This window comes from Bos taurus, chromosome 4, assembly GCF_002263795.3.
Source record: "Bos taurus isolate L1 Dominette 01449 registration number 42190680 breed Hereford chromosome 4, ARS-UCD2.0, whole genome shotgun sequence".
In the NCBI taxonomy this organism is placed as follows: domain Eukaryota; kingdom Metazoa; phylum Chordata; class Mammalia; order Artiodactyla; family Bovidae; genus Bos; species Bos taurus.
Genome location: NC_037331.1, coordinates 26398632 through 26424540, shown reverse-complemented (window position 1 = coordinate 26424540; position 25909 = coordinate 26398632). Strand labels below are relative to the sequence as shown.

The following is a 25909-nucleotide window of genomic DNA, read 5'->3' as shown; positions in this document are numbered from 1 at the left end:
TAATATTTGAAGTTAAATATTATAAGATTAACCACAAAATAAATGTGCACTTGACTTACTTGATTGGAAATGTTTAATTTTATTAATCCCTGAACTATAGAAGTTTCTCTCAAACTTAATTGAGGTAAAGGGTCTTCTGTAGTTTTTTTTTTTTCATCTGACAGTATTGTCTGTTTTGTTTACTGTTGATTCACTAGCATTTGGCACATTGTAGGTATTCACAAATATTTGTCAAATGAATGAATTAAGAGTGTTTTTTTGATGACTTTTGTTACCATTTTCCAACAAGTAGGAAGACAGTTGTAAGATTCTGAAAATTTGAGTTTTTAGACAATTGAGCATCTCTTCATGTTAAATAATTGAGTTAATAATTTTTCCCAGATTATATGTTTCTTTCTTGAAAATCTCTTTAATTTTTAACTTTCTTGAATTGATATTCAAACAGATGGAAAACATGTTTATACTGTTTAAAGCAAACGCCTTGTTAAAAACCAGGACATTTGAGTACTATTTGAGAAGCCCCGTGTGTATTGTCCTCCAATTGCATGCTGCCTTCCTTCCTTCATCTCCAGAGACAGCCATTTTGCTTGGTTTCATAAAACCTCTGAATAGTAAGTTGTTAACTTACTTAAGTTGTAAGTTGTTAACCAGTAAGTTGTATAGCTTTGAAAACTGGCTAGCAAGCATAAATATAACTTTGTAAAGAAGGAGCAGTATTGCTAATATTGGGTCAAATCTCATTGAAGAAGGTAGGTTGGATAAATTATCTGGGTCATGGTCTGGTTTGGCTCTCCTGAGAGTTTATAAGAACTCTTTTCAGGAAAGTCAGTGGAAAGCTTTATTTGAGTGGATCTTGGTTGAAATAGCATCTGTTTCTTGTAGTTGGCCATCTCGCAGTACTATAGTGTGGATCAGGTAACTGGGTGTTCTTCAGAAGTATTATCAGAGGGACTGAAACGCTCTGTACTTTCTTCTAAGCCACCATGGCCTACTTTTAGCTCTTATATAGAAGTCAGGGGAGGCACAGCCTGGTTCCCCAAACATAGAGTCTTGTAGCCTAGGTCTTACCTTAATCAGGTAAGTAGTGGTGGGTCCAGTGGGGCTGTTGGCTGTGCCCCTACTTGTGGCCTGTCTGCAGTCCCTGCCCCCTGCCCCCAGCTTTCACCTACTCTTTACTCATGGAAGTCATCAGGCAAATTTTTTACTTTCAATGGACTTCGAATCTTCTACCATGGGATCTTCTCCTCCATGGGATGTGGTTGGGAATCCAGAGATAGTTGTGGTTTTACATGGCTTTTCAACATCCAGCTATGATTGATTGGTACAAAATTTCAGAAGGTCAGACCCTCAGGTTTCATTGAGTGATTGCCCTCAATTTCCTAGCATTTGGCCTCAGCAACAAACTGAGACCACATCACTATTCCATATTTGAGCAGGCCATCATGAAGGTGCTTTGTGGCATCTGGGACTTCAGAACCGTAGGATCAACCTGTTATCTCACAGCTATTAGGGATATTGTTGCTCAGAAGCTGTTGTGTAAGTTCAAGCAGAATTGATCTGGTCTGCTTACCATCTAGAGTTTCTTTTTGTCAAGTGGAAGTTTATTTCCTAAGACTGACTGTCCTCTCCATCTCCAAAAACTTCTCAGAGATGGAGGCATGCTGTCCCCCTTCCTCATGTAGTTGATGAGGAATTCTCTTGAGATCTCACCCAGTCTTCAGGCTGTACACTCACCCCTCTGAGAGTGAGCTGTGGGACATGTGGGCAGGGATATGTGACAGTGATGGGAATGTGGTTATTGACAGTCTTTGCAGTATATCAGTCAGAGGAAGTTCAGAAGATGCTGGTGGGAGCTCTGTCTGTTTCCATTCCCATGCATTTTATCTATGGGCCATTGGATCCAGTGAATCTCTAGGGTTTTTGGAGCTATGTAGGAAAACACTGCTGTGGTCCACAGTGTCGATTTTGGATGACCACATCAGCCACTGTCCACAGCTAGAGGATCCATGGGCTTCTTGAATGAATATATGGACTTAATTAACTCATTCTGAGCTGGACAGAGTAGCTTCCCGGTATTACCTCCCCTATTCCTTGTGCTGTGCTTGCTTCAATCATATCTGACTCTTTGCAGCCCTATGTCTGTAGCCCTCCCGGTTCCTCTGTCCATGCGATTTTCCAGACAAGAATACTGGAGTGGATTGCCATTTCCTCCTCCAGAGGATCTTCCTGACCCAGGGAGCGAACCTGTGTCTCTTTTGACTCTTGCTTTGGCAGGTGTGTTCTTTACTACTAGCATTACCTGAGAACCCCTCTTCCTTATCTCTTGTGTATTCCAGTTAGGAAGAAATGCCCAAAAGAGGTCCTGGCCACCAAACACTTCTCTTATAGAAGTCCACCTGACTCACATTGGTGAACAGCATATAGTAAAAAGCCAGCAGAAGCTGTAAGGGTGACCTGATAGTCCACCTTCCATTCCTTTGACATCTGATCAAGTTGGACTTGCCTTTATCTTTGAGTTATTAGAACGTTCTGATGGGCACTACTGCTCACTGATGCAGAAAATTTGACATTCTTTTGCATAAGAGTCTTTGGAACACTTCTGTGGACTTTTCTGAAAAGTACTCATTTCTGGTCCTGATTGAAATTATCTAAAGGTGCTGCCTTCACCACCCTTGAATGGCTTTGAGTTCAGCCTTCTCTAAGCGACACAGCTTCAAGTGAGAGTCTCCTTCATCATAACTTTGGTTTTGGTTTCATTAGCTGCTTCTATTTGTAGACATTTTGTTAGACTTTGGTTTAAATAATGCCGTATTCTAAGTATACTTTAAGACTATGATTTACCTACATGGATTATATTTTTATATTCTGTAAGGATACTGAACCAGCAGACAGGTACCCTAGCAGAGTAGTTTAACCTTAGTAAGTATGTTTGATTTCAGAATAAATTGAACTAAATCCAAGCTGTTTACAGAATTTCCTAAAATTACAGGATATTAAAGACAGTAGCCTCTGTGCCAGAGATTTACTGTTACTTGCTGTTAAAACTGGTCTTTCCAGGTACTAATGGCAGTACTCTTCATACCTTAGTGTGTGGAGGCAGGTCCCTCCTGAGCTGGAGTGGAGAGGATGGGATCTTGTACAGTCCACATCACCAGGCTGAATGTTTATTGACCACTTAACCTTCTTGTTGGTTGTCCCAGAGAGGGTTCCTTGTGTAGCTTAGCAGTTCCTGTACTTTACAGACAGGAAAGTCTCAGAAACTTTAAGAACAAAGTCTGAAATGCCTATAAGCAAATGGTGCTAAATACTTTGTTTTAAAGCCACAGTTTCATTGTTTTGGTTAAAATAGGATTATTAACTAGTGATTAAAAAATTTTTATTAGCAACTTCAAGTATAACAACTGGAATAAGTCTTTATTTTCTATATATAAAAATGAATTTTGACATAAAAAAAAAAAAGGTCAGGGAAGACCACTTCTGCAGGTGCAGTAGTATCCCCAGCTGATTCAAGGAGCTGATCAGGAAGGCAGAGTAGAAAGTTCATCAACAGGCATTGTCGTCTGGTTAAAAAGATGAGTGGCCAGGCTGAGGAAAAAAGATAATAAAAACATGAATGAAGTAGAGTTGTATAGGCCTATGTAGAAGAAAAAATAAAAGAGCCCTTTACTGAGGGATATAAAAGAAGATATGAATAAAGGGAAAAGTACTATTTGGGGATAGGAAGACTCACTATTATAAATTCTCCTTAAATCTTATCCGGGATTCTGTTCATGTGTTAGTTAATCATTGAAAACTTCTTAGACCAGTCATAATTTATTTTCCTCCATAGCCTTCATCCCCATCTGATACTAATTTTTTTGTTTATTCACTGAGTTGTGTCTGACTGTTTGCAACCCTGTAGACTGCAGTTAACCAGGCTTCCCTGTCCATCACCAACTCCAGAAGCTTGCTGAAACTCATGTTTATTGAGTTGGCGATGCCATTCAACCATCTCATCCTCTGTTGCCCCCTTTTCTTCCTGCCCTCAATCTTTCCCAGCATCAGGGTCTTTTCCTGCGAGTTGGCTCTTTGCATCAGGTGACCAAGATATTGGAGCTTCAGCATCAGTCCTTTCAATGAATATTGAGGGTTGCTTTCCCTTAGGATTGACTGGTTTAATCTCCTTGAAGTCCAAAGGACTCTCAAGAGTCTTCTCCAGCACCAGAATTTGAAAATATCAATTCTTTGGCTCTCAGCCTTCTTTATGTTTCAACTCTCATTTGTACACTACTGGAAAAACCATAGCTTTGACTATACAGACCTTTGTCAGCCAAGGGGTGTCTCTGCTTTTTAATACGCTGTCTAGGTTTGTCATAGCTTTCCCTCCAGGGAGCAAGCGTCTTTTAATTCCATGGCTGCAGTCACTGTCTGCAGTGATTTTGGAGCCCAAGAAAATAAAATCTGTCACTGTTTTCTCCTTTTCCCCTTCTATTTGCCATGAAGTGATGGGACCGGATGCCATGATCTTAATTTTGTGAATGTTGAGTTTTAAGCTAGCTTTTTTACTCTCCTCTTTCACTAAATATATTTATTTCTTTGTCTTTTTTTCTTCTGGAATGTAAACTTATGAAGGTATGTAAATTTATGAGAGTGTGCTTGTTGTTCTTCCCTAATTAGAATGTCTTATTCCTTGTGATATCCCCAGCACTTAGAGCTTAGAGTACAGAGGAAGCAATCAATGACTGGTGAATGAATAAATAAGTAAAACTTTCTCTCCTAATCCATAGTACTTATTGTCTATTCCATAGTTTTTTGGTCATTAATTTTGTTCAGTTTAGCATATTTTCTTATTATTTTCTTTTGGTTTCTGTTGCTTTCTATTATTTTCTTTTGGTTCGTGTCTAATTGTTTCATTCCTGTAAGACATTCTTCTCTGTGCTCCTTGATGGCAGGAGTGGGACAAATACATCCTTTGTATACTTCACTGCTGCTGCTGCTAAGTCACTTCAGTCGTGTCCGACTCTTTGTGACCCCATAGACAGTATACCTCACAGTACAAGGCAAATGGATGTAGGAACTTGTTGAACTGAATACATTTATTTACTTATAATAAATTGCTAGAATCCAGTTTGCCTTCAACAAAATGAGTGTTTTTAATAGATAATATAGTGTATATCTAAATGAAATAGGAATTGTTTTATAAAGATGGAGAATTTTTACAGATGTTTTGTTGTACTCATGATAAATTTTGGTAACTGTAAGTTGTGCAATTATAATTTTACAAATCTCTACACACAATTTGAGCAAAAGAAAAATATAATTTTCAGTGAGAGATGGATTTATTACCTTGAAATTTTAATTTTTAAAACGTCTCATGCTATAGTTTTAAAAAAGAGTATTCTAAACAAGTAAAATCTGTACCTTTTATACTTGCTATTGCATATATAAATATGTAAATATTTTTTTATAAATACTTTATCACTTCTCATGCCAGTATATCATTCAAGAGTTTATATAACTTTTTCTTGTTCGTTTATTTTCCCAGTGGATTTTTTAAAACACTGCTGATACACTATAAATTTATTTCTACTTATAGATTTGTTGTATTGTTGGAGATAAATTTCCAGTAATGTACTGTCAAAAGTAAATATTTTTGAAATTATTGAAACAGTACTGTGAAATGCTTAAAAGGAAAAAATATAAACTATGAAAAAGTTTTGTTGGTTCTTTTCTAGTTCCTATGGAAAGTTATTTATTTATTAAAAAGATTTTTTTTCTGCTTTGTTTCAGACCAGTCTATCCATATGGGGATGGGGAAGCCTTGGCATTGTCCTTTCTCTAATAACATTTGGACCCTTTGTAATATTTTATTTGGCATTTTATATCCTCTGCTTTGTGGGTGGGTAAGTATTCTCAATGATAATTTTATAGTTTATGTCATGTTCAGTTGTTCAGAATGGAAACATGACCATGAGACCTCAATAGGAAAAAAAAAATGACCATAAGAAATGGCAGCATGCTTTGTGAATGCTGTTATTTTTACCAAAGTTAAAAATAGTAAAATTAAGATACCTGTAGAAATAAAAATATAGATAGTTATGATTTGTACCAGCAGTGGGGGTAGTTATATTCAAAAAAAATTTTATTTTATGGTGATACAAACTTTTTTGTATAATTTGAAAAGTTAAGAATTTTTTATTCTTTTTGGTGTTTTGTAAAATTTTTAAATTCTTTTGTTGAAGTTCTGTGAAATTTTCTAGGTAAGGTGAGATATAGATAGGCTGTAGAAGAACCACTAAAAACTCTGAATTAAGCATTAAGGCACATGAAAGGATCTGAAATTCCAAGTTCATTTTATGTCGTAAATTGATCTGTTATTCTGTTCCAAGTTATTGATCTCACTGAGACTTGCTGCCACAGTAAGGGGACTTCAATTTATATACCAACAAGCATCCCCACATCATCTCAGGATCAGTTAATTAAGCATTCCCAGGATACTCAGTTACAGTCAATGAGTATCATAATTCCTGAGTCAAAAATCTTTTTTATTTTGGCTCTCATTATGAAGAACGATGGTCCTTTATTGAATGTAGCTTTATATAGTCTAATGCCTTATGAATTTTAAAAGCAAAAGCAGGCTTTTGTATATATTAAGTAAAATAATTACTATAATATGTAAAATAATATAAATAAAAGTATATAAGTAAAATAATATAACTGAAAGTCATCTAAGTTTTAATTTTTTTCATTAAATTTTAAAAATATGTTTTTGTTCTTTTGCCCACTTAACATGCAAGTCAGAAGAGAATTAATACATTTTCTTATGGAAGCTACCAGGTGTTTTTTTAATTGGGGATGGTTTTGGCTAGTCAAACTTAAGTTTTTGAGTTCTGCAATTTACCTGTATACAGTGTTGATAATTTACCTGTATACAGTGTTAATAATGTATACATTCTGCTTATAGTAAAGCTAATCACATTTTGTAATGTAAAGAAAACCTTTGATTTTTTTTCTTTTTTCCTTTTGGATTGTTATTTTAGGATACTTTAAATACCAATGTGGGTTATTTAATGGCATTCCATTATGTTTGGTCATGCAATTTTCTACAGCACCTGTTTTTTCTTAAACCTCAAGGCTGAAGCTATGAATTAGGTTCTAAGATCAGACTGTTCTTAGCTTTCTTTCCTACTGTCACACTGTGGGCAAAGGTGCACATTTTATCAGTCTGTTTTATGATAATGTTTTTAGAAATACATTGTTAATGTAATATAAGCATTTTATTGTGTCTAGGTAAAACTAAAATACAAGACCAACTTGCTTCTTAGTAATAATGTTTGATACAACACAGATATGTGAAATTTACTTATAATTCTGTGGCCAGTCTTTTAAAAAAGAAACAGACTTGAGGACGTGAATTGACTTGAGTGTATCTGTTTCTCCACCCGCCTCCCTGTGCTGAAGAGCAGTGATGTAGCAGATCACCACAAAAAGCAGAGGACCTTGAAAATCTTCCTTTCAGTACCTGAGGCTGGCTATGTTTAATTTTTCACTTTCTCTTCTTGTCACTATACTCTTTCAATCATTGTAAGATTACTATAAATCATTATAAAATTAAAATTTAATTTTCTTTTATGGATTTTCTGTCTACTCAGTAGTGCTTCAATTTGTTTGGTCAATTTTAAATGTAGGAAATACTGATAGCATTTAATCAATACTTAAAGTAGTTCTAAACCAGTATTTGTCTTACTTTGACTCCATAATTGTTTTTAAAAATAGCTTTTTGGGATATATTTATGTTTCTTTTTAAATTCCAGACTTATTTCAATGAATTATAAATTGGATCATCTTTTTCCTGTATGAAAGAAAGTGAAGTCGCTCAGTCGTGTCCGACTCTTTGCGACCCCATAGACTGTAGCCTACCAGGCTCCTCTGTCCATGGGATTTTCGAGGCAATAGTACTGGAGTGGATTGCCATTTCCTTCTCCAGGGGATCTTCCCAACCCAGGGCTTGAACCCAGGTCTCCTGCATTGTAGATAGACGCTTTACAGTCTGAGCCACCAGGGAAGTCCTTAGGACTGTAATTAATTTATATTAGATACTTCTAAGCCAAGTTTCCTAAATAGCTTTCCAGTCACTTACATTGTTTGAGAACTCCAAGAAAGTTTAATACAATTACTGAATAAGGCAGAATTTTAAATTAGCAATCGGGGTACAATATAAATGCAGATAATTTAGAGTCAAATCTGTATCTGTAAATGTATTAAGTATACCTAGCCTTTGTTTATATTCCTAGTGACAAGTTATCTCTCTCTCTAATTAGTTAACAGACCTATAGAAATACATCTCATTTGTCTTTATCCTTGGTTATTAGCTTACCTGCTTAATTAATGAAGGCTTATTATCCTAAAGTTTGAAAATGTTGCCTGAGATTCTTATGAAATAATATTGAATGAAAACTTGGAAAGGCATTATTGTATAAATTCACAAAATGTTTATAGTTTTTTTAAACTTCAAAACTTAACAAAATCTGTCAATTCCTTGCCTTGCCAAAGTCACAAACTGACTTTTTAGTGCATGATAAACTGTCTGTTAAATCAGAAAAATATGTGTTAAATTGTAGTGAAATTTTGTTTTGTATCTATAATTAAATTTCTTTCAGGGGTTTTGTTGTTACTCTGCTGTTTGGAAAAACAAACTCAGAGAAGTACCTAGAGCAGTGTGAACATTCATTTCTCCCTCCAACATCAACTGGGATTCCTAAGGTAAGAAGGGTAAAGGAATGTAAGACCTTAAAGCCCTGCTGTGTGTAGTGTTGATAATGTGATCGCCTTTATATGGCTTGGCACATCTTCCTATAGTTCACTAATGCTGACTATAAACTTATGAGAGACTACTGATCAGGCTTAGAAAATGCATGTTGGATGTTAAAAGTGAGCATGCAAATTTGAGGAAAAGATAAAAATTTGGAATCTTTTCCTGCTGTCTTAACATAGAATTTTGATGCATCACAGCATCATGTCATTGTCAATTATTGAAATGTCAGTGAACGTACTATTTTGAATGAAGTAAATGCATAGGAACCAGAGTGGGGGAAAATGGGCATTTTTTCTTAAGCTCACTTGAAAAGTAGAGCTTGCAGTTAGGCTATGCTGTTTCTATAATTTTGTTACCTCAAGCTCAATTTTATGTCTTTCGTGTTGCAATTTTTCTTTTTTTTCAAATATCGTACTATATAAATAAAATTGAAATTCCATACTAGATATAGGCTTCACATTCGCAATTCCTTCAGTTATTATTGTGGAATTATAATGATTTTCATGTATGAAGAGAAGAAAATGGTCTGGAGTCGGTGCCAGTAACTGAATTTTATAATTATTAACATGTCCATTATGTGCTAATATGACTTTTATATTGATAAGTAAATACAGTTTTTCTAATACTTAGTGTTACCTTTAAAATAATCTTTGAAACTTACCTCTGCCCCCCTTTAAAACTCCTGTTAATGTGTATTCTCTGAATTTGCTTACAAATCTTTTTTGAGGTAATGAATCTTTTCTTTTTTAATTGAAGTATAGTTGGCTTACAGTGTTGTATTAATTTCTGGTGTACAGCAAATTGTCTCAGTTACACACAGACATGCATTCTTTTTTTAAATACTCTTCTCCATTATGGTTTATCCCAGATTTGATACAGTTCCCTGTGCTATACAGTAGGACCTTGCTGTTTGTCCATTCTAAGTGTAATAGTTTGCATCTTCTAACCCAGAACTCCCAGTCATCCCCTCTCCCTCCCCTCTTCCCTCTTGGTAACCACAAATCTCTTCTCTGTGTCTGTCATTCTGGTTCATAGATAGGTTCATTTGTGCCATATATTAGATTCAACATACAAGTGATACCATATGGTATATGTCTTTCTCTTTCTGACTTACTTCATTTAGTATGATAATCTCTAGTCACATCCACGTTGCTGCAAATGGCATTATGTCATTCTTTTTTATGGCAGAGAAGTATTCTGTACTCTACACACACACACACACACACACACACCCCTTTTATTTAGCTGTTGATGGACATTTAGTTTGTTTCCATGTCTTGGCTGTTGTGAGTAGTGCTGCTATGAACATAGAGGTGCATGTATCTTTTTGAATTACAGTTTTGTCCAGGTATATGCCCAAGGATGGGATTGCTCGATCATATGGTAGCTCTATTTTTAGTTTTCTGAGGAACCTCCATACTGTTTTCCATAGTGGCAACATTAGCTTACATTCCCACTAACAGTGTAGGAGGGTTGCCCTTTCCCCACACCCTCTCCAGTATTTGTTATTTGTAGACTTTAATGATGGTCATTCTGACCAGTATAAGGTGGGTGGTACCTCATTGTAGTTTCTATTTACATTTCTTTGATAATTAGGAGAGCATCCTCTCATGTGCCTACTGGCCATTTGTGTGTCTTCTTGAAGAAATGTCTATTAAGGTCTTCTGCCCATTTTTCATTTGGATTGTTTGATTTTTTGCCTTTTCTTTTTGAATCATTTCTTAGCCATCCATAGTTTCTATTCATTTGAATGGTACATAGAGAGGATGATGCAAAATATTTTAAATTATGATTTTAAACAGCAATAAATCATAATCAAGATTGGTTAAATCTTTATGATCTATTTTTTGGTATATGGTATAAATAAATAGTGATTTTGATTTGCTTTTTTCTAAAATGATTTATAAGTATGTTTTATGAAAAAATCTCAGTGGTTGCATGGGATAACTTGAAACATATGTTTTTAATATGCATTTGTGCTTTTTAAAATTTTTTTATCTGTTTATGACTGTGCCAGCTCTTTGTGCTGCGTAGGCTTTTTTCTAGTTGTGGCCCGTGGGGGCTACTGTCTAGCTGCTGTGGGCGGGCTTCTCACTGGACATGGCATCTCCTGTCGCACAGCCCACGTGCTCTGGAGTGCGTGAGCTTCAGTGGTTGCAGCATTTTCGCTCAGTGGTTGCAGCTCTCTGGCTCTAGAGTACAGGCTTAGCAGTTACGGTGCATGGGCTTAGCTGCTCCACATCAGGTGGAATCCTCCCAGATTAGGGATCAAATCTGTGTCTCCTGCATTGGCAGTTGTATTCTTTACCACTGAGCCACCAGGGAAGCCCCGGTTTGTATTAATTAAAGAGTATCCTACTACTTTTTACCGTCTTTCCAGGTCACTGATCTTTCTGAAAACTATGGACAAAAGAAATGAATTTTTTTTAGTTGCTGAGAACCATCCCTTAGTAAAACTTAATTTAAAATATGTTAATTTGGCAGCTGGTATACTCCTTTGGGCTGGGAGGGAGGAGGAAATGGGGGTGTGTTTAATAAAGACCATTATTAATTTGACTCACCTGAAACACTAATTTATGGTTTTAAATTTTCATTGAAATATGATAACAGTATACCTGATATTTTCAGTTTCTCACATTCTAAATAATGTTTGCTGATTATTGTTACTGAGGATATCTAGTTTTCTTAATTCGAGACATAGTATTTGTTTGATACCTGAGTCTCAAGAAATAAGGTTATTTATTAGCTTGAAGATAATGAGAGGGATGTTACAGTCACTATTTAGTTAGAAATAAACTATAGATATTTTGAATCAAGAAAGTATGCAATAAAACATTATGATTCCCTTTCAGTGCTTAGAAGAAATGAAACGGGAAGCCAGAACTATAAAGATTGATAGAAGATTGACAGGTGCCAATATAATTGATGAACCTCTCCAGCAAGTGAGTTTCAGTATGTGGTATTTGAATTCCATATATTGTGTGCTGGGTGCATTTCTCTTGAAATACTAAGAAATAATTTTGCTATTTATGTAATGTGCTGGAAATTCATTGTAATGCTGTTCTTGGATTCTCTATGTAAACTTGCTGCCTTATTTATGAACTTATTTATATGTGTTTGCTTTGTGTTAAACCCTTTTGGTTGAATTTACATTGAGAAAAAAAGTTTTTATTAACATCTGATAGTGTTTCTAATTGTTTTAAGAGTTACAATGTTGCTCTTCAAAAATTTTTGCTCTTCAGCTGATGACTAAGCTAGTGGTTTGATAAGTCAGAGGTTTTTCTACCACTTTTGTTACTTTTTAAAATGGATATTACTGGCTTCATTCAAAAATACTTTAAAAATTGAAATTATTCTCTCCCCAAATATTTTCATTGATGCTCAATTATATGACTATTGCAAATAATGTGTACCTTAAAATTCTAAATATTATTTTATAGATAAATCCTTATTTAGTTTATCTGATTTGCAGAAAAATTATACATTATGTTGTATTATTTGCCATTTATTGGGTAATAATGCTGTTGACACTATCACTGGTATTAGAGTTAAGTGAATTATGTCATTTTTGTCATTTGACTGCAATGAATCTGATTATACTCTCAAAGAAAACATTTTTTTCAAGATTACTAGGGTCTCTTGATATTATTTTGCATCTCATTCCATTAAACTAACTAAAACTCTTCATTGTATTTTAGCATTGGAAATTAATGTTTCTGCATGCTCCATCTTTAACCGGAATTTGGGTAGGGCTTCACCATAGACAATTCTTTAATTAAAAAAAAATTAGGCAGTAGATGAATTGGGCTACCAAAATAACTTAATTTAATAACTTAATTTTTTGAAATGTTTTTTAGCATATTGATGCTCTTGTAATGAAGACAGTTATTTACTACCACAATTTATTAGGTAGATAATAAATGAAAATTTCAAATAATCTTTTTAAGTTTTAGTTTGCCACTATTACTTTTTAAATCCTTAAAAACTGTATTTTTTCCTGTATTTTTGTTTTAGGTTATCCAGTTTTCCTTGAGGGATTATGTCCAGTATTGGTATTATACACTAAGTGATGATGAATCTTTTCTTCTTGAAATTAGGCAGACTCTTCAGAATGCACTCATTCAGTTTGCTACTAGGTAAGGTCACTGGATTGTATTTATGCAGAAAAATTTAAATATTGTTTGTATCAATAGGGAAAATAACTTTTAAATGGAAGGAGAAAATTGGTTATTCCAAGGTAAGTAGAGCAGTAGATTGTTATTGTGGGATAACTCTTAGTTTATGGAACTAGAGCCCTGAAAAACCTTTACTCTTTTACAACTGCAGAATGTTTATCTCGACTAATCCCTGTTTTCTAAGTCTGTGTGTCAGTTTCTTCCTCAGAACCCAGTTGTCCAATCATGTGACAGTTCAGAGTCTTTCATCCCACATATTGATAATACTTTTTCCCCTCTTACCCAGATACTCTTTTTTTTTAATTGCAATATCATTCTTTTATTATATTGTTCGGGAAATAAGATTTAGTACAGTTAAACTCAAAGTAAATACTGAACCAAGGTGGCAGGGCCAGACAGACGGAACATGATTCAGAAATCTGGCAGTGAAAGACACTCTTGGGCATGACTAGGAGGTGTTTCACTGTCGTAAAACATAAGGCAGGCGAGGGGTTCTGAAACATAAGGCAGGATCAGGCCCTGTACCGTAGACATTAAGGAGCTTGTCTCAGATTGGTGTAAGGAATAGTTTGTATTCTGATGCCAACTGACCACTAGAAACCTCAGAAGGTTTTTGTTATTGTTGGCATTTTTAATATTAATATTTATATAAATATATGAAATATATAAATATGTGCAGATATAGATGCAGTGTGTGTGGTGTGCATATATATCTATATATATTTGTATGTCTGTGTGTGTGGTAAAAGTAAATGTAAACACATAAACAGGATGGATCCTAATCTTCTAGAGTCATTTCCTCTGGAGTAACAGAGGAAATATTTGTTTGAACCCCATGCAGTTTCCATTTGTCTTCTATTGGAATAAGTAGAGTCTATTTGACAGTTACCTGGCCACAGAATAGTATAGGAGTAGCTGCTGGCAACACAAATAAGCTAGCTTGTTCCTCCTTATTGGTCACACCTTAGCATGGTTCCTGCCAGTCTCCTACTCAAGCAGGGCTTTAGTAATAAACAAAGCACTAGCAAAAAAAAACCCCAGAGTTACTGCATTTCCACCCTCTTGAATAAGTCTTTCTTTGGCTTGCACTAAGAACCCATGCCCCATAGGTGCTGTTCTGACTAGATTGTATGAAATGAGTGGGAGCAAGAGACAAAATGGCTAGAGCAAAATTGGGAGCCACTGATCCCCATCTGGAGATACAATTTAAGATGCCCACAGACTTGCAGGGAAGAGGTGCAGAGGAATGGCGTGGCAGGGCTCATGTCTTGGGGAAAGCAAGGTGTCCTTGCTTGGCTTCACTTAATCGCCTTGCCCTGGGCAGCCATAGCCTCCATAACGCCACACATGGGCTCTTCATTTCCCAGGGAACTGCATGGGCTTGATGGGCTGCAAGTTCTTGTTCAGTGGGAATACCAGGAGGCAGGTGCAACTCCACGATAGCCTCTTCAGAGAGCCCCTCCAAAGGGCTGACGGTGCCCTGAAGCCTGATGCTAAGGGATGTATTCACTACCCTCTCCCCTTCCTCCATCTGGGGAACTATTTTTTCATTCCAAAGGGGCAGAACTCTAGCAGTAGTGTCCTTCAGACTTTCACAGGAGGGTAGCTGATGGCTATTGAGGTCTGCATGCCTGCAGTCTTACTGGTGTTGCTGTTGAAGGGATAGTCAGGCTTCACTGGAGATGGTAGAACATGACAGCATCTCCAGATCTTTACCTGGGCTTCATCCTGCTTGGCAGCAACATCTGCCTTATTGCGGCTAAGTCTGCACTACTGGCAGCCACAGTTGATCAGTGGCATCTGGTGTAGTCCAGAGAGTCCCAATTGTTGCTTCTGCACCTGGTGAAGCAGATGTCAGACTCCTAACCAGTATCTTGTAGCACCTGCATGTTGTGCTTCACCTCCTGACGCCCACTGTGCTCATGTTGGCTTCTCACCAGCCAGTGAAGCCATCCTCCGGGTCCATGTACTCTTCTGTGTGGGATCAGCACCGCCTTGTAGCCATCCATGGCGGTGGTTCTGGGGGATAGATTGGGGCTCACTGAGGTTCCAGAGTCATCCCAGGTAGTCTTCTTTATTCAAGTGCTGTGAGAAGAGCTCAGTGTAACTGCCCACTTATCTTAGGCACATACCTAATGGAGTCCTCTTAGAAGAACTCAAAGGAGCAGTCGGTGGAGAATATTCAGTTTATTTATTTACTTTCAGAAGAGAAGTATATTTTAATGAGATTTCCTTTAAGAAACTTTTCTGAGATATACTAAAATTCTCACTTTACAAACACCCTCTTATATACTGCCTAAATATTTTGGTCTGTATCCTTGTATTTAAACTACTTGATTTTTAGAGGGGCCATTTCATGTGGAGAAATTATTTATATTTTAAAGAAAGGATTTTATCTTTGGGTAAGTTTGCTATCTTCTTCTTTTTTTTTTTAATAGAAGATTTTTCTACCCAGTACATGCAGTGATTTTCCTACAAGCCTATGGCCTCAAGGCAGGAGGCTACATTGCTGTGTCACAAGTAGGTTCTCAAATCTGAAGGTGTTATTCTCTAGCCAGCCCCTCTTCTTCCCCACTTAGGTTCTTGAAATGCACTTTTGTACTTCTGAGAGTCTTGGAGAGTAGAGCTTTGCCCTAGGGCTCTTTGTTTCTGTTTCTGTCTGAATAGATATTTCCAGCTCATGCTGCCCTGTCAAGACTTTTCTTCTATAATTCAGTTGATCTTAAGGTTTAGAGTGGGAGATAAATTCCTCAGCCTCCGGTCACTGAGGCAGGCTGCAGTAGGTTTCATAGTTTGAATTTTAACCTTACTTAGATAGATTGAAGCCCCTTCTCTTTTATGATTAACAGCAAACATTTGGAAAGTAGCCAACCATAATTATGAGTGTAGATGCACTGTGGAATATAGAAAATATACTAACATATAATCAAAGAAGTCAGAAATTGGATTTTATGTCCTTTAGTTCATATATGTAACATTATTGCATGTTAGATATTGTTTAAGATCATTATTCTGAATCTGTTGGTCACTGCTTTTTATAGTAACACCCTTCTAATGACTTTTTCCCCCCTCTCTGCAAAGATGGGAGTAAGAAGAGTTCATTATTCTTTTGCCTGCCTGCTTAAGATTATATTAAAATATAAAAAATTGTAGACCTAGAAAGAATTTTGAACTAGTAATTGGAAGACTTGAGTGAGTTTGTATCCTCTTCTCTCATTTAGCTATGGGACTGTGAGCAAGTATTCTAAATTTTTTGGATTTTGGTTTTTCTCATGTGTGAAATAAGTGTCATAAATACCTGCCTTGTACTGTATTCCTCACAGGGTTTTGGTCTGGAGCAAATTCATGTGTTCTTTTAACTCATATTTTATGTCTACTTTGCCTCAGCCAGATGCTGCAGATATAGCAGTGAATAAAGCAAAAATCCCTGGTCGGTAGAATGTAATGGAAATAGTTCATGTGAAAATGTTTTAAAAATTGTGAAGAATGTTAGAAATTTAAGTTTTTATGTCACCGTTCACCCATAATTTCACAGATAAGGAAGCTAAATTCCAGAAAGATTAAACAGTTAGTCCAAGATTATCTGTTGAGTTGGGGGCAGAGTAAGAATCATTCTTAACAGTCACTATTCTGTCCCCCAGTCCCTAACAGATATATTGTGATCTGGATTATCATCTTAGTTTCCCTCACCTTTCTGTCATATCACTGCAGTGCTTTGCCTGTTCTTTGATCTTCTAACTACCTTTTCTTTAAACTTCCTGTTATAGTTTTTTTCTCCTTTCTCTAGCATTCTATTATTGTTCAATTGCTCAGTCATATCCAACTCTTTTGCGACCCCATGGACTGTAGCCCACCAGGCCCCTTTGACCATGGGATTCTCTAGGCAAGGATACTGGAGTGGGTTGCCATTTCCTTCTCTACTAACATTCTGTGCTTTCATGCTAAATATTGGGTGATTATAGGAAGAACCAAGTTTCTTCCATCCTAGACTATCTGAATTTTGTCTTTGCTTGGTCGTTGGCCTTAAGCTTTGGGGCAAATTAATCAGCCTCTCTTGAGCTTTAGTTTCCTTATTCATAAAAAGCTGATAATATTACTTGTCTGTAGCATGTAGTGAGGCTCAGTTAATGTTTGTGCCTTCTCAATGAGTGGCTTTATTTTTGTCTTTCATTGGCTTTTTCTAGTAAAGCCATACTAAAATATATGTTTTCACAGGGGCTCCTTGATTATTTCCAATGAGAATATCAAGAAAATTAAGTGCTTATAATCATTACTTGAATACTTCTTAAATTCTTATTCTTGTCTGCTGTGCACTGCAAAGTGTACATTATCTCTTCTCTCCTTCAAATTTCAATCTTGTATAGAGTTTTTAACCAGGGGCCCATGAAGCCTTGAAGATTTAAGCAAAATTTTCTGTGCTTTTTTTTCTTTTTCCTTCTGAGTGGTTCCGTAGATTTTATTTTCAAAAAGGACCTGTGAACCCCAGAAAGATTTAGAACCACCAAATTCTAGTGTTCATATTTATTTGGCACCTTGAGGAAACAATCACAGAATATCAGCATCAAACAAAATGCTAATTTTGTTATACCAGGAGGGAAAGGATATATGTAGAGTCTGAAATTCTGGTTTTGAGCTTTAGTTCTGTTATTTATTAAGCTCTATGGCACTGGTGGTACAGTGGTAAAGAATCCACCTGCCAGTGTGGGAGATGGTGGTTTGATCCCTGGGTTGGGAAGATCCTCTGGAGAAGGAAAGGCAACCCATTCTAGTACTCTTGTTTGGGAAATCCTATGGACAGAGGAACCTGGAGAGCTATAGTCCATGGGTCACAAGAAGTCGGACATGACTTAGTGACTAAACAACATGACCTTGAATGGATAAGAAACATAAATTCTTTGCATCTAGTGACAACGTGTATCTGCTTATCAGGTTGTTGCTAAGATTAAATGGCATCAGATATGAGAGAGTACATTGTAATGCCACACGTCATCCTAACTTTAGTACCTGTTTCTAGTAGCAGTTTGGGGAAGGAAACCTTCCCAGGGAACTCTTTAGTTCTCTGTGGAACCTGGGCATTAACCTGGAACTTTAGGGGATGAATCTGTGATAACCTGTATATTTTTAATTCTCTCTTCAAATAAGATAGCGTGACATTGGAGAGAAAGCCTTGGGAGATCTGTATTGTAATTCTACCTGTACCATTAAGTTACAGTATACTTAGAAAATTTCCTAACATATCTGTAAAATAGTGATACTGATACTTGTCACAAACTCTGAGTTGTGAGGGGCAAATGAGATCATATGCATGAAATATTTCATAAAGTGTTTGTCAACCAATAAATGATTTTTTGAGCAAGTTATTTAACTTTCTGTGCCTCAATCTCAGCATCAGCAAAATGAGGTAATTTTCTCATAGGGTTGTTGTAATAATTATATGAGAGAAAAGAACATGTAAAACACCATAGGAATCTGGCACATAGTATGTATTCAGTGAATGTTAACTTCTTTCTTCTTGTTTTTGTTATTTCTTACATTTCTGGGAATATATGCACACATTCTCTTGTCTTCTTAGCTTCATTGTTTTTTGAGGGGGAAGGGCAGAGGAAACAAAATTAAAACACATGAAATAGAGAGAAACTGGTTATTTGGGTATTATTTAAAGGATTTGATCTAGAGGTAGAATGGACCAGAGTACCTGATCAAAACCTGATGTGGATTGAGCCCAAAACTGGACTTCAAGAATGGGTGTATAGAGGTAAAGGTTAGTGGTTAATTGTATATTTTTATAATTCTTATACCATACTCTTCACCCACTTTAAGTTGTTGGCTCTCAGTGTATTCAGAGTTGTGCAGCCTTTATCACATTTACTTTAAGAATGTTTTAATGGCCCCACCAAGAAACCTGATATCCACTAATCAGTCTCTTCCCATATCCCCCACAAGGTTCTACCTCTACGTAGTCAACTATATATTTTTTCTATGTCTTTATCGACATTTCACATGAATGAAATAATATATGATCTTTTGTGACTAGCTTCTTTCACTTAGTGTAATGTTTTCAGGGTTCATCCTTGTTGTTCAGTTCAGTTCAGTCGCTCAGTCGTGTCTGACTCTTTGCGACCCCATGGACCCAGCACGCCAGGCCTCCCTGTCCATCACCAACTCCCGGAGTTCACTCAAACTCATCTCCACTGAGTCAGTGATGCCATCCAACCATCTCATCCTCTGTCGTCCACTTCTCCTCCTGCCCTCAATCTTCATCCTTGTTGTGGCATGTATTACTAGTTACTCCTTTTCATTGCTGAATAATTTTCCGTTGTATGGACACACCATGTTTTGTTTATCCATTCATCAGTTGGTAACCATTGCGGTTGTGTCTACTTTTTGGTTTTTATAAAGCATGCTACTATGAGCATTCATGTACATGTTTGTGTAGACTTGATGTTCTCATTTCTCTGAGATGTATACCTTGAAATGAAATTTCTGGGTCATATGGTAACTCTGTTTAATCTTTTGAGGAACTGCAAACTTTTAAGTGGCTGCTCATTCCTGCCAACAATGTATGAGTGTTCCAGTTTCTCTGCCTTTGCCTGTACTTGTTATTGTCTGGCTTTTGATTAAAGTCATTCTCCTTGTTCTAAAGTGGTATTTCATTATGGTTTTGATTTACTTTTCCCTGATGGCTAATGATATTAAGCATCTTTTCTTGTGCTAATTAGTTATTTGTATATCTTGGACAGAAAGTGTCTTTCAGAGCTTTTCCCTGTGTTAAAACTAGGCCATTGTTGACTGTACTGCATTGCTTCCTGGTTTTATAAATACAGTTTTACTGTTTTATTGGACAGTTGTGCTCATTTGTTCGCATTTTGTCCATGGCTGCTTTTGTGCTTTAGTGGCAGAACTGACTGAGGTAATGTGGCCTGCAAAGCCTGAAACCGTTTCTGTTTGGCTCTTTAGGAAAAGAGTTTGCATCCATTAAAATATTAAGAAGTGTTATTCAAGAAATAGGAAAAATATTGGAATAAAACTCATATACAAAGAAGTTGTACACTGTATGATTTTAGGTGTGTTAAAATTGTAAATATGTGAGCATAGCAAACAGTAAGAGAAAAAAATAGTAAAATATTAACAATGATCTTTGGATTGTGGATGTATGGCTAATTTACAGCTGATATAGAAAAATCTAAAGAAAGAAATGACATTTTACAAAACAGGCATGCATTATTCTTGTAGCCCAAGACAGGAACATTTGGTGCTCAGCACTAAAAAAAAATATATCTAGGATGACTTTTTTCAACTAAATTTATTTTCCTGTTTTTTATATTATTATGAGCACATAAATAAAAGAATCCTTTTTTTCAGCTGTATAGGACATGTTTTGTACAGATAGCCATTGTATCCTTACTTCCTTGTGAAGTTATCTTGAAATTAGTGCTTACATATAGTTGTTTTTGTACATAATGGGGTAGTCAATACTCAATAGATTATTGTTAACCGAGTTTCCATTTATGACTTCTTGGTAATTTTTTTCCCACAGAATTTAATGTATTTCACTGTTGGGTCTACGAATGTTTCATTTATCAGATAAATTTTACTGAAAACCTTGTTTATTAAAATACTTAATAAGATGAATTTAATTGTTAGTACTTAACATTATACTTAAGATGCACACTTAGCCCCAGGTTATTTTTTTTTTTTTTCATGTAGCTTAAGGCTTCCAGCTCTGTGTTCTTTATACTCAACCTCTAAATTAGGTGAGTGTGCTTTATGTGTGTTCTTCTAATTTTTTCTTTATATTTGGAGATTGAAGTTCTTTAGAACTTCTGCATTGTAGAACTGGATGGATTTTTTTATGTGGAGTTGTAGTTCACTGAGTACCATTTCCATACTATGGCTATATAAAACTGCAGGCCCAGATTTTTCTCCATTTCTACCAATTTGTTTATAACTTTTATGAGTCAGAAGATTTTGTGTAGTTCAAGGTGTAGCAGATAAACTGAATTGAAACTCAGGAATCCTGTTTTTGTTTTAACAAAACCTTTATCTCAGTAACTAATCTGGAATAAATAATTTACATTTTTGGCCTTGTAATTATAAAGGTTTGTGGTAATTCTTTCAGATCTCTTTCAGTTCTGAAATACTGAGATTCCCTGATATAGTTGTTACTAATCTCGATCTGTTTGCCTTCACTCATATCTCCTCTTCAAAACACTCACATTCTCTATCACACCCCACATTTTGAATACCATTTGGAGAGTTATTTTTTTAGATTTAATTTACTTTGGGATTAAAGTACTTCTCTGGTGTGCTGTTCTACTGATAGTAAATCTTAAAGTAGGATGATGATAAACTATATTTAAACCTTTTATTACATTTCTGCATGGTCAGAAAGGATGCAAGACTTCAAACATCTAAGATATGTACTAGACCAATCTTTTCCCTATAGTTAAGCAGTTTTGTATCAATGAAACTTGACAGTTTTTTACTTGATTATCCAAACTACTGCTCTTCTCTATAGAATACTAAAAACAATAAATTTGTAGTTTTGTAAGCCTGCTACTTTAAGTTCCCACTGTGGTGGATTTTAAGCTGTGAGCATAAAGTCACTGCATGTGGGGTTGGGAGAGAGATGTGCTCATTTGGCTCTCCCCCTGCAGCACATGGGGCTTCCCAGGTGGAGTTAGAGGTAAAGAGCCCATCTGCTAATGCAGGAGGTGCCAGAGACATGGATTTGATCCCTAGGTCAGGAAAGATCCCCTAGGGAAGCGAATCCCATGTACAGAAGAGCCTGGCGGGCTACAGTCCATAGGATAGCAAAGAGTCGGACTTGACTGAAGTGACTTAGCATGCACGCATGCTGCAGCACACAGGGGGAGGAGGTGCAGCTGAGGGAAGGGAGCAGACTAATTATAACCATAAAGTGGTGAAACTTGTGTCCTCATGGTTGCTAACTTAGCTCCTGTGAAAGAGTGATTCTCCATGTATTTTTGAGGATTATGGTAGAGAGTGATCATAAGTTTAATGTAAATTTAGGAATGTTGTGAAAAATTAGTTTAATTATTTTATACTCAGTCCTAAATTCTTGAAGTAGTTTTTAAAAAGGAAGCAAAAATGCTCTAGGGAAGTGGTTATGGTAACTTGAAATATTTATGAGCAAATTGAGACTGGAAGAAGGGAAAGTCTTTAAATGGATTTAGAAGCAAGTTTACAATTCTTTGCTTTTAAAATATTGCTCAAATTCAATTTTAGGCTGAAGCTTTTGATGCTAACAAAGTACTCCCTCAAGGACTCTTAAGGATGGAAACATGTAAAGGTTTATGTATTTTAAAGAGTATATCCTTTATGATAGTGAATTCTGAGGGGGTTAACTGTCTGATTCAGTGACTCAAGGAAGGAATTTTTTTCTTTTACAGATAGGTCACTCACTTTCGGCAAAAGATGGCTGTGAGTCAGGTGATCAAAAAAACTAGTGGAATAGAACTGCTCAAAATGTCTTCAAAGATGCTTGTCAAAATCTACCCAGTAAAACTAGGAATTTTGCTAGTGATTTTTTTAAAAAATGTCTGATATTTCTTCTTTAGAAGGTAAAAGACCTCATTTAGGAGATTAATACATATTATTGTATTTTATGCAGTTGGTTATTATATTGCCCTTACTGATGAATATACATTTAAAAAGCCTTTATATGTGATAAGTGTGTATGACTTTTGATATATATTCACACATATACAAACACGAATACTATACAGTGTATATACTATGCAGTATACTGTGTCATTTTTAATGTTTTAAGATAATATCTTAGTAATCATTCCTGTGAAAAAATAATACAGCATAAGGAATGAAACATTTATCATAGGATTGTTTCTGTGGGAAGATCAGTTTTGACTGTTTTCATTTTGATATAAAGGACTTTTTCCAGGACAGTGTTCTGCCAAGTGTGTGAAGATTGCCTCTACTGCCCAGCAGTCACCCACTTCTTTAGTTAGGCAAGTCGTCGTGATGACTATGTGATCAACTACGGGTTGATCATGCTCATTCCCTTCTTTTGCTTGTTCCTATATCCTTACTTTCCCTGTTAAATGGTACTCATTCATCAATCATAGTACTCATTCATCAAGATTTTTTTAATCTTTTTTAACTTATGACATAGCACTTAACTTCTGCTTATTTCTGTATGTGACTCTTTTTGGAATGGTACGAGTTCTGTACTACTGTAGTAGAAGTTCTCTTTAGTTAGCCAGTCCATTCCCTTTGTACGACATACTAACTCATGCCCGTAGCATTAAAGCTAGGCTAATAGACTACTTTCTTGTACTTCTGCCCATTTCTGTTCCCACTTTTTGAGATTTAAACTTATCAAAAGTCACTTGTATTAATAGATTCTTGGGCAAAGAAAATTTCATATAATAGGTCTGTAGTGTGAGCTGAACAGGGATACTTTAGAGGAGCAAGACAATTGAGTGTGTTAGAAAAGGAAGTTGTATTTGTTTCTGAACCTGTGTACCCTGGTTATATTTTTTATTATAATCATATAATTTAATTTACCCCTACCTATTTTGAAGAAATATGAGTATGACAGGGTAGTTCCTGTGAAAATGAGGTCACTTGCTTTGGAATTTACTCAGAGCAAGTTGCTGAATAGATTGCAATTGAATTAGGTGTGCAAAAGACAACTACAAAATACTGGTGAAGAGCCTTGAAAGACCCTTACTCTGCGTTCAGATTTGTTTACAAATGTCCTTAGTTGTTACGTCATTTAAAAGAAACTGGAAACCATAACTTCTTCAGTGTGAGAATGATTTATTCAAGACAAAGGCTACATTAATAACACTTAGCAAAACGTTAATCAAAAGGTCTTGTCTTGGTCTTATATTGAATGATTTATATGATTGAAGTTAAAATGACATACATTCATGATTCCCTCTTTTGATCAGATATTTTATTTACTCATTATCACTTTTCCATGTATTGTGTTCCTGTGTGCCTGCCTATGTGTATGTTGTATTTGGTTAATCATAGATTCTTAAAGCTGTAAGTGTCCCTAGAGAAAAACCATGGGATGTGATATGACTTGCTGAATTTCACAACTAATGAAATGGTGTATCTTTTACTTGAATCAAGGGCATGTATGCCAGTCCAGGCCTCTTTACAGAAGTTACTTTAATTGATTTTGATGTGTGTTTTGTATTCCTTATGATAAGCTGTATACTGCTTAGAATAGATGGAACCAGTGAAGCAATTTGTGTAATCTCAGTCTCAGCCCCATATTTGGGACATTCAGTGCCTTTTTTAGGCTTTAGCATTAAGTAGCTTTAGGTTTTGGAGAAGGCGATGGCACCCCACTCCAGTACTCTTGCTTGGAAACTCCCATGGACGGAGGAGCCTGGTAGGCTTCAGTCCATGGGGTCGCTAAGAGTCGGAAACGACTGAGCGACTTCACTTTCACTTTTCACTTTCATGCGTTGGAGAAGGAAATGGCAACCCACTCCAGCGTTCTTGCCTGGAGAATCCCAAGGATGGAGGAGCCTGATAGGCTGCCATCTACAGGGTCGCACAGAGTTGGACACGACTGAAGCGACTTAGCAGCAGCAGCTTTAGGTTTTAGAGAGGCAAAAAGAGCTTCTCAATCAATGTGTGTCCCATTTCAGAACTTTAAGGAGTAAGGAAGAAGCTGTTCTAGGTGGTTCATGGGCCATTCTCCAGGCACCTGTTAACAGTGCTCTGACCCTGAAAGAGAAATCAATAAATTGGTATGTATTGAGTGCCTCCAGTGTTTAACGTATTATTTAGCCATTGGGAACAACACTGTGAATAAAACAAACACAGTGGAATAAAACAGATGAAATCCCTGACTTATCTCAGCAATTGAATTATTTAACTGCAGATTCTAGTGCTATAGAACTAAGCACTGTAACCAGAGATCTCCAGACCTAGTGTGAAGGAGTACGGCAGAGGGTGAGGGTCAATGCAGGGTTCTGTGTGTAGAGCCAACATTTTAGATAAACTCGAAAGCATACATGGGAATTGTCAGGGGAATGTGGAGGAGAGAAAGTAAATTTGTAGGGAGTAGACAGAGTGAGCAAACTTGGCAGAAGAAATAGTCTGTCCAGAGGCACTGAGATAAGAACAGAACCAAAGAGGAAGGAAGAGAGCGAAACAGACGATGAGGAAGTAAGCAGGGACCCAGATATGCATGATCAGGGAGTCATTAAAGTATTTTTAAAGCTCTTGTTTCGTATTATCATATTTGTGTTTTTAAAAAGATCACTCTGGCTTCTCTATGGAAAACAGAATGAAGGCAGAGACAAGAAAGGACATGGGAGACCAATGAAAAGGCCAGGAATAAGATGCTGGTATTAGAGGTGAAGACAAGGCCTAATATATATTCAGAGAGGTTCACTTTATAGTTTGACTGTTGCTTTTGTTCTTTGAGACTTCATTTCTTATTTGCATTCCTAGTTAACCATTGTAATTCATGCAGTCATTCTATCAAGATATATAAGCTACAGGAACCTACTGTAAATTTTATTTTTTTGGAGTAGGGTTGAATATATTCCTTATTCTCTTGGTCATATAGGAAGTATGCTCTCATTTTTAAATTCAAGAAATGAAAGCTTCTAAGTAGTAATAAAATGAAAGTATAGATAATAGGATTCGTTGTATAATAATCTAGATGTTTTTACTAGAAGACATGTGGGGAAATATTTTAAACAAAGTGAAAAAGAGCCTTGACTGCAGTTATGATTTAAGAATAATAGTATTAAGAACTCAAATAGAAAGCTATTTGTAGATCAATAGAAGGAAATGTGGCTATTACATAAATTAAATGATTTTTAAATTTATATTTACATTGCACTTATTATATATTAGTCATATACCATAATTTTAGGAAGTACTTCACTGTCAACAAAATGTTTTCAAATTATAAGGTAAATAC

General features: G+C 36.1%; 1 protein-coding gene and 2 pseudogenes across 6 annotated transcripts in view; 2 read left to right on the top strand and 1 right to left on the bottom strand.

Annotated features, from left to right (window-relative positions):
* SNX13 (sorting nexin 13) overlaps positions 1-25909 on the top strand; it is a 147886-nt gene that overhangs the window by 44766 nt on the left and 77211 nt on the right. For 3 of the 6 annotated variants that reach the window (XM_003585951.6, XM_059885805.1, XM_059885806.1), the window contains exons 2-5: positions 5770-5882; positions 8640-8742; positions 11647-11736; positions 12809-12930. In XM_003585951.6, coding sequence (XP_003585999.4) covers positions 5770-5882; positions 8640-8742; positions 11647-11736; positions 12809-12930 — 428 coding nt within the window. Of the gene's footprint in view, positions 1-170; positions 612-5769; positions 5883-7440; positions 7564-8639; positions 8743-11646; positions 11737-12808; positions 12936-22896; positions 22959-25909 lie in introns of those variants that run through there. The other 3 variants (XM_059885808.1, XM_059885807.1, XM_059885809.1) reach the window with 3 other exon arrangements.
* LOC132345072 (mesoderm-specific transcript homolog protein-like) lies at positions 618-5763 on the top strand (annotated as a pseudogene).
* Positions 14155-14978, bottom strand: LOC132345166 (phosphoglycerate mutase 1-like; annotated as a pseudogene).